At 42.4% G+C, this 9217-nt stretch overlaps 1 protein-coding gene across 7 annotated transcripts in view; it reads right to left on the bottom strand.

The window, feature by feature from the left end:
• Positions 1–2573: 2573 nt before the first annotated feature.
• Positions 2574–9217, bottom strand: part of phldb2b (pleckstrin homology-like domain, family B, member 2b) — a 42811-nt gene continuing 36167 nt past the window's right edge. For all 7 annotated transcript variants that reach the window (XM_046877693.1, XM_046877691.1, XM_046877692.1 and 4 more), the window contains 6 exons: positions 7144–7336; positions 4967–5057; positions 4267–4413; positions 3709–3928; positions 3475–3560; positions 2574–3349 (listed from right to left, as the gene is read on the bottom strand). In XM_046877693.1, coding sequence (XP_046733649.1) covers positions 3209–3349; positions 3475–3560; positions 3709–3928; positions 4267–4413; positions 4967–5057; positions 7144–7336 — 878 coding nt within the window. In that variant the 3' untranslated portion in view covers positions 2574–3208. The remainder of the gene's footprint in view (positions 3350–3474; positions 3561–3708; positions 3929–4266; positions 4414–4966; positions 5058–7143; positions 7337–9217) is intronic.

Raw genomic sequence — 9217 nt, 5'->3', positions numbered from 1 at the left:
TACTAGTGCGCTCTGGTTCAGTTTGGCGACACCAAGTAAGAGGAGAGCGCCACCAACCTCCGGGAGACACCAACCTCTGGGAGACACCAACCTCTGGGAGACACCAACCTCCGGGAGACACCAACCTCCGAGAGACAGCAACCTCAGCTACACTAATTTCTCTCCACTGCTTCTCTTTCTCTCTCATCCTGAGGTTGCTCCAGCCCCAGTCACGTCCCACCTCATGAAGATTGTGGACCTTTAAAGAAGTAGATGCCTCCAAACATCCCAAACCATCTAGAGATGTACCAGTGCCAAATGGATCCCACTTCATGTGTAGTTTGGACACTGGACCTCTTTGAGTGTTTAAAGGCTCTGACATGGAGAAGCTGCTGTTGGATCTGTGATGATCTCAGATGTTTAGTTATTTTATGAGTTGCTCAGTAGCTCCTGGTTCCATAACCATAACGACTGTAGAAGACTGTAGAAATAACATCAGTCATAATCACACACTCCAGTGCTCATGTTAGTTCTCACTCTCCAGTGTTCTGTAGTGTTTAAAGACTATAATCACACTCTTGATGTCACCCAAATGAGGACCTCTGGGAAACACCAACCTCCAGGAAACACCAACCTCCGGGAGACACCAACCTCCAGGAAACACCAACCTCCGGGAGACACCAACCTCCGGGAGACACCCGGGAGACTCCAACCTCCAGGAGAGCGCTACCAAGCAGAGAGAGAAGTTCACTCGTAAAGATCTGCTTTCCATGTTTTGGAAGATGTGGAAGATATTCATATAGAGATATAGATATATAGAGCTCCAACCCAATTGAATGATAAATGTTCACCCCAGGTCTCCTTACCTCACCTACATCAGTACCTGACTTTACTAACACCCTTGTGACTGAATGAATCTCCACAAAATCCAGAGGAACATCTTCTCAGAAGAGTGAAGTTTATTATAACAGCAAATGGAGACTAAATGTGAAATATTTGCAAAGCATCTCAAACCTTTAGATGTAGTGTATATGTATATAAATGTGTCTTTTCAGCAGACCACCCCCTCCACACACACACACACACACACACACACACACACACAGAGGCTCTGTTAAATCATTCCTTGTTTAAAACGACAGTCTCTAAATTACAGCACTAAACCCCCTGAATCGCGTCCTAACGTCCCATTTGTTGAAGAAATGCTGATGAAATATTCACACCTCACAGAGCAGAAAATCCCTCCATCCCTCCCTCTCCATCCATCTGTCCATCTTCACATCTCCGTGCTGCTCTAACCACAGGCTAAAGCTTCCCCTGAGACCAGCCGTAAAAATAATTGACCAGATCCTCACATGTGCTTCCACAGAGACATGTCTCCTCACCGGCCTCCTGCATCAGAACCACACATGAGCAGAGGTCAGAGTTTCACCTCAAAACCTCACAGAACCACACATGAACCCAGGTCAGATCCAGCCTCACCTAGACTCTCTCCCTGAATGCATTTCAAAGTGAAATAAAAGATGAGAATGAAAAACTCTGCAAGGAGACATTTGTTCAACTCATGCAAGGAGTCTTTAGTGTCTCCAGTGAAATCTTCAGGACAGAGTTTTACTTCTCCAATACTTTTTCTGTAATTTAACAAAATAAAACCACAGGAAATAAAATACTGCATTCTTCTGTCACTGAGTACATCACAAAACAAGAAAAAGAAATAAAAACCACGCTTGTGGTCTCTGTTTCCTGGTTTTATTGTTCCAGATGCAGAAAAAATACACGTGCATGCAGAATAACGGCATAAATAACAATTAAAAACGAGAAAAATCAAATATACAGCAGAGAAAAGCATTTAGAGGTTTATAATTATTGTCATTCCTTTTTATTATTTATTGTTATTTATTCATTATTGGAGTGTCTCCAGCTTTTACTGCCCCCTGCTGGTGGTCTATGTACAGTTCACAGATTTTTCCCGAATTTATCCCGAATATTGGAATTATTCATAAAAAAAAATTATAACCATAATAATAATAATTTTTTTTAAGAAAGCATTAGTGGTTTTTTGAAATAAGTGTGTATATTTTGCAGCAGGGAGGCAGGCGAAAAACTTACGCGTATAAAGCTTTATACAGTAATTCAGAAAATATTGATATCTTTTCAATTATATATAAAACATACATATAGAGAAAAAAAGAGTATAATACACAGTACTAGAGCAAGTGAGATATAAACACACTAAATCCTCTTTACTAGCATATGAAAAAATTATATTTGTAAAGTTAAAAAGTTTTTCAAAAATGACAGATCCTGGATACATGAAATGTTTCACATTTTGTAAAAATAATGAATTATTTCTGAATTTTTATAGAGGATTTGGCCAAAAACATAGAGCACTTGTTGTAAGTTTGTTTGTAAGCTTTTAGCACCGTTTGTTTATATAAAGATTACAAAACTAAATCTATAGTTGACTGACATAAATGCCAGGCATATATCTGTAAACACACACACACACACACACACACACACACACACACACACATGATATTGTGTGTGATTCTAGGTAAATTCTTTGGTATTAAAATAATAATAATAATTAGTTGCAGTCTGGGATTTTAGCACCCTCTGTTGTATAAAATGTGAACTGCAATAAAAAACATTGACCAAAGTTTTATAGTAGTTTTGTAGTTTAACGACAAATGTTTAATGTCATATGTACACCTCGTCTATATATACTGACTTGTAGGCGGAGCTAACTTTTAAAGAATAACACAACTCTTTTGATAAATTTTGCCTGGGTTTAAGACTGTTTTGAAAATGACAGACCGCATCTTTAATGCTGCTGTTACTGTGCATCCCTAAAGACCAACACACACACACACACACACACACACACACACACACACACACACACACACAAAATCAATTCCTAATGAAACACAATGTTAAAAGATGTTATGTTTAAACTGTAGGTCTTGTGAGCGTGATGTCTCAACCAATCAGAGTCCGTCATTTCGGTGGACATCTGACCAAGCCACATGAAGATCAGCTTCACAAGCATCTGAAATCTCAAGGCACTTTAGATAAAAAAAAAAACCACCACAGCTGTAGGAAAACCTTTGCACTGCACATGCGATCATGACGTGGGTCACGTGATCCAGCAACACCAAAATCACTGGGTAAAGTCTTTAAGGCACACACACACACACACACACACACACACACGCACACGTGTCTAAATCATAAACTGCGTGTATCCCTCGGCTCCTGTGACGATGACGTCCATCCAGATCCGCATGGCCTCGGGGGACGGAGCCACCATGTAGTACACGCGATCGTGAGTCTTTACGCTGAACGTTAAGGACGGATTCGGGCTCTGAGGAGAAGAAATGCAGAAATGACACACTGCTGCCCCCATGTGGTGGAAGAGTGTACAGAAAATAAACAAAAAATACAAGACTTTAATGATTACGTTTTAATAAGTTCAGGAGAAGAATCTACCTTGTGTGCGTTCTTTAAATGATCGTAATAAACCTCCTCTATGGCCTGGAAGTAGATCACTCCTTTCAGCTTTGCCTCGTGTTTATCTGTTGCCATGGTAACAAATACGATATATCAGGTTTGATGGGACTCAGGACAACACACGTGTGCATACGTCTGTGTGTGTGTGTGTGTGTGTGTGTGTGTGTGTGTGTGTGTGTATGTGTACCCATCAGCAAGGGCGTGCATTCTGACCTGCGTAGTACGACAGCGTCCTGCGGTTGCGGTCGAAGACGAACCAGCGCTTCTTCCACGTCTTAATCTTTCCTCCCATCTTGATAAGGAATCCGCGGCACGTCTTCTCCATGATGGAGATGTGGTAGCACGTCTCGATGTTGTGTCCGGCCGACTCGATGTGGCTGCGCAGGTCGAAGTCGTCCTTCCTCACGGGCAGGTAGCGGGTCAGAGGACGCGACTGTGAGCAGGGGCTAAAGGTCAACGTCCAGCTCGGCATCACATGTTTATTTTACAAACAGCCTTTTAGAATTACCCCATGTTACCATGGCAACCACACCTCCGTTCGTTACCCATGATATAGCTGTGCTAGCAACTGGAGTTAAGCTAATGTGCAGATTTCCACAATGCCAAATTCTAATAATTTGCATATTGGCTGTGATTGGTCCACAGCACTAAAGTTAGTTTTTGTGACATCAAAACTATTTATCTCCGCCCCCAAATCAATTTCACAAAGAAATAAACCGAATGCACAGTGTATAGAATTCAACTCTCTCTCTCTCTCTCTCTCTCTCTCACCTGAGCTCTTTGTTTCTCACGTAGCTTCACTTCCCTCTCAATGAGCTTCTGCCTTCGACTCGTTTCCTCCTGCAGTCGTTTCTCCAGATCTTCTCTCCTCCTGCGCTCCTCCTCCAGAGCCTGACGCCGGATCTCTATCTCTCGCTCCTAAGCGTAAAAAAAAACCTTTTAGTTAACTTATAAAATCCAGCAGAAACGTTTCTCAGAAAGCCACGCCCACAAAACACCACAGGCCACAGCATCACAAGTGCCTGGGCTTCTAAAAGGTGTGAACTCTGAGAAAATGATAAAACAAAATGAAAATAAATAATACTCATTAATTAATTAAGCCTCATTAATATTCAAAATTATTCCAATACTAAATCTTGGCAAATGACAAATCTGAAACAAATCCGGCGACTCAAATCTGGTGTACGTTTTTTTACTGTCGGTTGAAAAATGTTTTACATGTTCGATATAAAACATAACGATATAAACACGGACGTCAAAGTCGCAGCTTCGCACGCAAACAGACGACTTGCTTTTGTTCTGAAAGCCCAAGACTGGTGCAGGGAGAACGTCTGGTTTCCCAATTAGCTCCTCTGTAGATCTGACTGTCATGTGACTTTTAACAATCGACGAACTCACAGTTAAACACAAACACGTTTCACAGACGGGTTTATGGCCTGCAGAGGACCATGATTTGGAGAACGTTGCTCACCCTGTGCTCCAGTAGTCGGTGTTTCTCAGCCTGAGCCTCCCTCAGCAGTCGCTCCATCTCCTCGATCTTGGCCACGTTGGAGGTGCTGGCGCTGCATGAAACCAAAAAACATCCGTGAGAACTTCTCACCTCACACCCCTGCATGACACACTACGCCGCAGACTCCGGAAAAAAAAACATTCCCAAAATAAACACATTGTTTTGAAGAGCGCAGGAGGAACCAATCAAGCTGCTCGGTTCTGGAATGCATTAGGACGAGCTCAGATTTAGATTCCGACGTTTTCCACTTTAAAACCTTTAATGTAACATGTGAAACCCATCGATGTGCTCAGACTCCATCAAAATGTACCCCTTTACACTCTCCTTCAACCCTCCGTCTGATCCAAACCTCAGCTCTGTCTCAAACTCAACCGACTGTAGAAGCTTCATTTCCAGCATGTTCCTCTAAAGAAAGCTCAAAATTCTCTACAACATAATGTTGCCCTTCTAGTTATGTTTTCCAAAGCTAGAAGCCAGAACTTTCCAAAGAACCCTTGAGGAACCTCTTTTGCACGACCATACACTGTTCCTGTTCAGGTTCCTCTTGTCTTTTTTGTTTAAATGAGATGAGAAACCAAGAGGCAGTACAGTATTAGTCTTCTACCATTAGGTCTGGTCTACCTGATTACTGAGTTGGTTCCTGGGAAGATCCTGGGCTCCTGACCCACACTGTGCTCTCACCATCACTTTAGACCTGTGAAAGCGCGGCTTAAAATTGAAGAAGGATCTCCTCATTCATCTATTCATACATCTATTAATCCTCTCATAGTCCATCCCTTCATCCATCTACTCATCTCTCTCCTTTCATCCATCTCTTCATACATCTTCTTGTCACAATTCATCCATTTCCTCATCCTTCTATTTATCTATCTCCTTATCCACCTCCTCATTCATCTCCTCATTACAACTCATCCATCTCTTCATTCATTTCTTAATCCATCTACTTACACATCTCCTCATTCATCCATCTCCTTATCCATTACCTCCTTCATCCATCTCCTCATCCATCTTCCCATCCATCTCCTTGTCCATATCTTGTCCATCTACTCATCCTCTCCTCATCCATTACCTCATTCATCTATCACAACCCATCCATCTCTTCGTTTATTACCTCATTCATTCATCCCATGCTCTATTTTCTCATCCATATCCTCCTCCATCTCCATATCCATCTCCTCATTAATCATGCTACAACCACACATTTAACAAATGCCAACATCTCCACATGTTCTCGCTCATCTTTCAGGTTCCTTACCGACGTTCCTGAATCAAAACTAAATCCATATCCGTCCTGGATCCTGGAGAAAAACACTGGAGCACGACACAAAGACATGCAGAAGAGCGAGAGAGCAAGAGAGAGAGAGCGACAGAGCGAGAGAGAGAGCGACAGAGCGAGAGAGAGAGCGAGAGAGAGCGAGAGAGCGAGAGAGAGAGAGAGCGAGAGAGCGGGACTCTGCTCTTCATTACATTCAAACTGAGAAGAAAAAATTCCCTAAATCTGTTTCCTGTAACTTTTCCTGGTGTAATCTGAGCTCCTCTCGGTCCTGGGGCTGAGGGATGGAGGAGGTGAAGAACAACGCGATCTCTTGCTCCCTCTTTCTCTCCCTGTCTCTCTCTCCCTCTCTCTCTCTCTCTCCCTTTTTCTCTCTCCCTCTTTCTCTCCCTCTTTCTCTCCCTCTTTCTTTCTCTCTATCTCTCTCCCTCTTTCTCTCTCCCTCTATCCCTTTTTCTCTCTCTCTCCCTCGTGCTCCCCCCTCTCCCCTCTCTCTTGTTCTCTCTTTGCAGTTCAGCACACGCTTTGCATTAGTCCAGCTCTGGGCCTCACACACACGCACACACACACACACACACACGCACACACACACACACAAACACACACACACGAGCATGTTGAGTGTAAACACACATGTTGATGATGAACGAGGTCATAATGACGCGTTTTCATTTAAGCCTAAACAAAGATCTCTGAAAGGTCCCTCAGCTGTGTTTCTAAGGATCTTCAGCCTGATCTTGAGGAACCTTCAGAACCCAGCAATGGAGACAACAAGCTCTTTGACTATAATCAGGACCGAGTGCTTCGGATGTTTTTCATTATAAACCCCTGGAGAACCCCACCAAGACGTGCGAGAGCGTCTGACCTGGAGACGTTGTCGGGCGAGCAGGCGGAGATGCTGGTCTCCATGCTGTCCGAGCTGTCCACGCTGAACGTGTCAAAGCCGTTGTCACGGTAACTTATGGAGTCCAGGTAGACGTTGGACTGCGAGGCAGCTCGGACCCCGAGCTCGGTGAGTCTGGAGCGCTGGTCTTCACTCACCAGCTGCTGACTCTGACCTGAGATTCAGATGGAGAGAGAGAGAGAGAGAGAGAGAGAGAGAGAGAGAGAGAGAGAGATAAAAAGAGAGAGAAAGAAAGACAGTAAGTCAGATGGTGTGATATATAGAGAGACAGAAAGAGAGAGAGAGAAAGAAGGAGAGTGACAGAAACAGAGAAATAGACAGACACAGAGGAAAAAAGAGAGCAAGACAGATAGAAAGAGATGAAATAATGGAGACAGCAACAGAGAAAGAGAAGAAAGAAAAGAAATTAGAAAGAGTCACATAGAAAGAGAGGGGAAGGGGAGGGAGGGACAGACAGATAGAGAGAGATGGAATGATAGAGAAAGAAAGAGAGAGGGACAGAAAGAGAGACAGTTTTCAAGAAGTATATAAAGAGAATGCATAAAAGTAATGAAAAGAAAGATAAAGAGGAAGAGAGGAAGAAAGAAAGGGAGACATAATGATAGGAACGAAAAGAAAAACAAAGAGAGATAGAAAGAGAGAAGGAAAACCAAAAATTCCTGAAGAAGAATTGATTAAAATCATGCGATACACTGAAATAACTTTCCTAAACTACAAGATTTTGAAAGTGTTCTCTGTCCCCTCCACCTCTCCATATTTTCTATCCTCATCCCTCCTTCTTTCACTCGTTTACCTGATCGTCCAGATGCGTCCTTTCCAGCCACATGTTCTCCATTACTGAAAGGCAGCGCTGTGCTCATGACCTGAGCATGCGGCCCCTCACTCTGCTCACACACACCAGCCACGGTGCAGCGCGCACACACACACACACACACACACACACACACACACACACACACACACACACACACACACACAGAACCTTCCGAAGAGCCAACACAAACCCAAACTCCAGAAGGTTCTTTAAGAAGCTCAGGCACCGCAACAGTAACGGATCTGAAGCAGCTCAGGAACCCTGATACACATCAGAACCCTCAAAGAGAACCACAGATACGCCCACCTCACTGATAAATCCACTCCCGGGAGTCCCAATTACACACACACACACACACACACACACACACACACACACACACACACACACTCTACGACTTCAGGCGATAAGGCAGAACACGAATGCAAGGAATGAATTTATTTTAATTTATTTCTTAATTATTTCTTTATTTCAAAACGTATTACAAATATTATTTTTTATGTAAAATAATTTAATAAATAATGAATTTCCCATTAGAAAAATATACAGTATATATTCTGAATTTATTATTGTCTTATTTATATTTTTTTCTATATATTATTCTTTGAGAATGATTAAAAAAAAAGAGGAAATTTTTTTATCCATTTGAAAGACGCATCTGTAATGGCCTGAGAGAATTTCCTGCCTCTCATCATCCTCCAACATTCCTCCACTATCTCCGCAGAAGAATAAACAAATCCGGGAAATCGCGTAAACACAATTGCCACACCAAGACGACTCGAGATGTCCACGAAGCCTCGCAGAGCGTCTCGGGTTCTTCTACACGACGTGGAAAATATAAATAAATAAATAAATAATACATCAAATCGTTCGTAATGTTCAGGAATAACGTGAATTAAGTTCTTCAAGATGTTTGAATCAGCGCTCTTCTGAGGATGAACGGATGCTCGTTAAACCTTTATAAAGCATTCGATAACATTACACACGTTTTCTCACGTGTTCGTAAGGCAATAAACATCTAATTATTTTATGGTGCTTTTTTGTTTACATGAAGAAAGAAATCTTGAGATGAATCTGAGCTCAGACCTCTATTATAAACGTGCTTCCTATTAAGAAAAAGGGGGTGGAGCTAAAACTTATCTATTCTGACTTGTGGGTGGAGCTTAAGTATCTTATGTATAAACGATCAGAGGGTTTGAAACACTTCGGAAAATTACAGAC

The sequence above is a fragment of the Silurus meridionalis genome, chromosome 21, assembly GCF_014805685.1.
Source record: "Silurus meridionalis isolate SWU-2019-XX chromosome 21, ASM1480568v1, whole genome shotgun sequence".
NCBI classification, from domain to species: Eukaryota; Metazoa; Chordata; class Actinopteri; order Siluriformes; family Siluridae; genus Silurus; species Silurus meridionalis.
The sequence above is the reverse complement of the archived record's forward strand: the minus strand, read 5'-3'. Positions and strand labels throughout refer to the sequence as shown.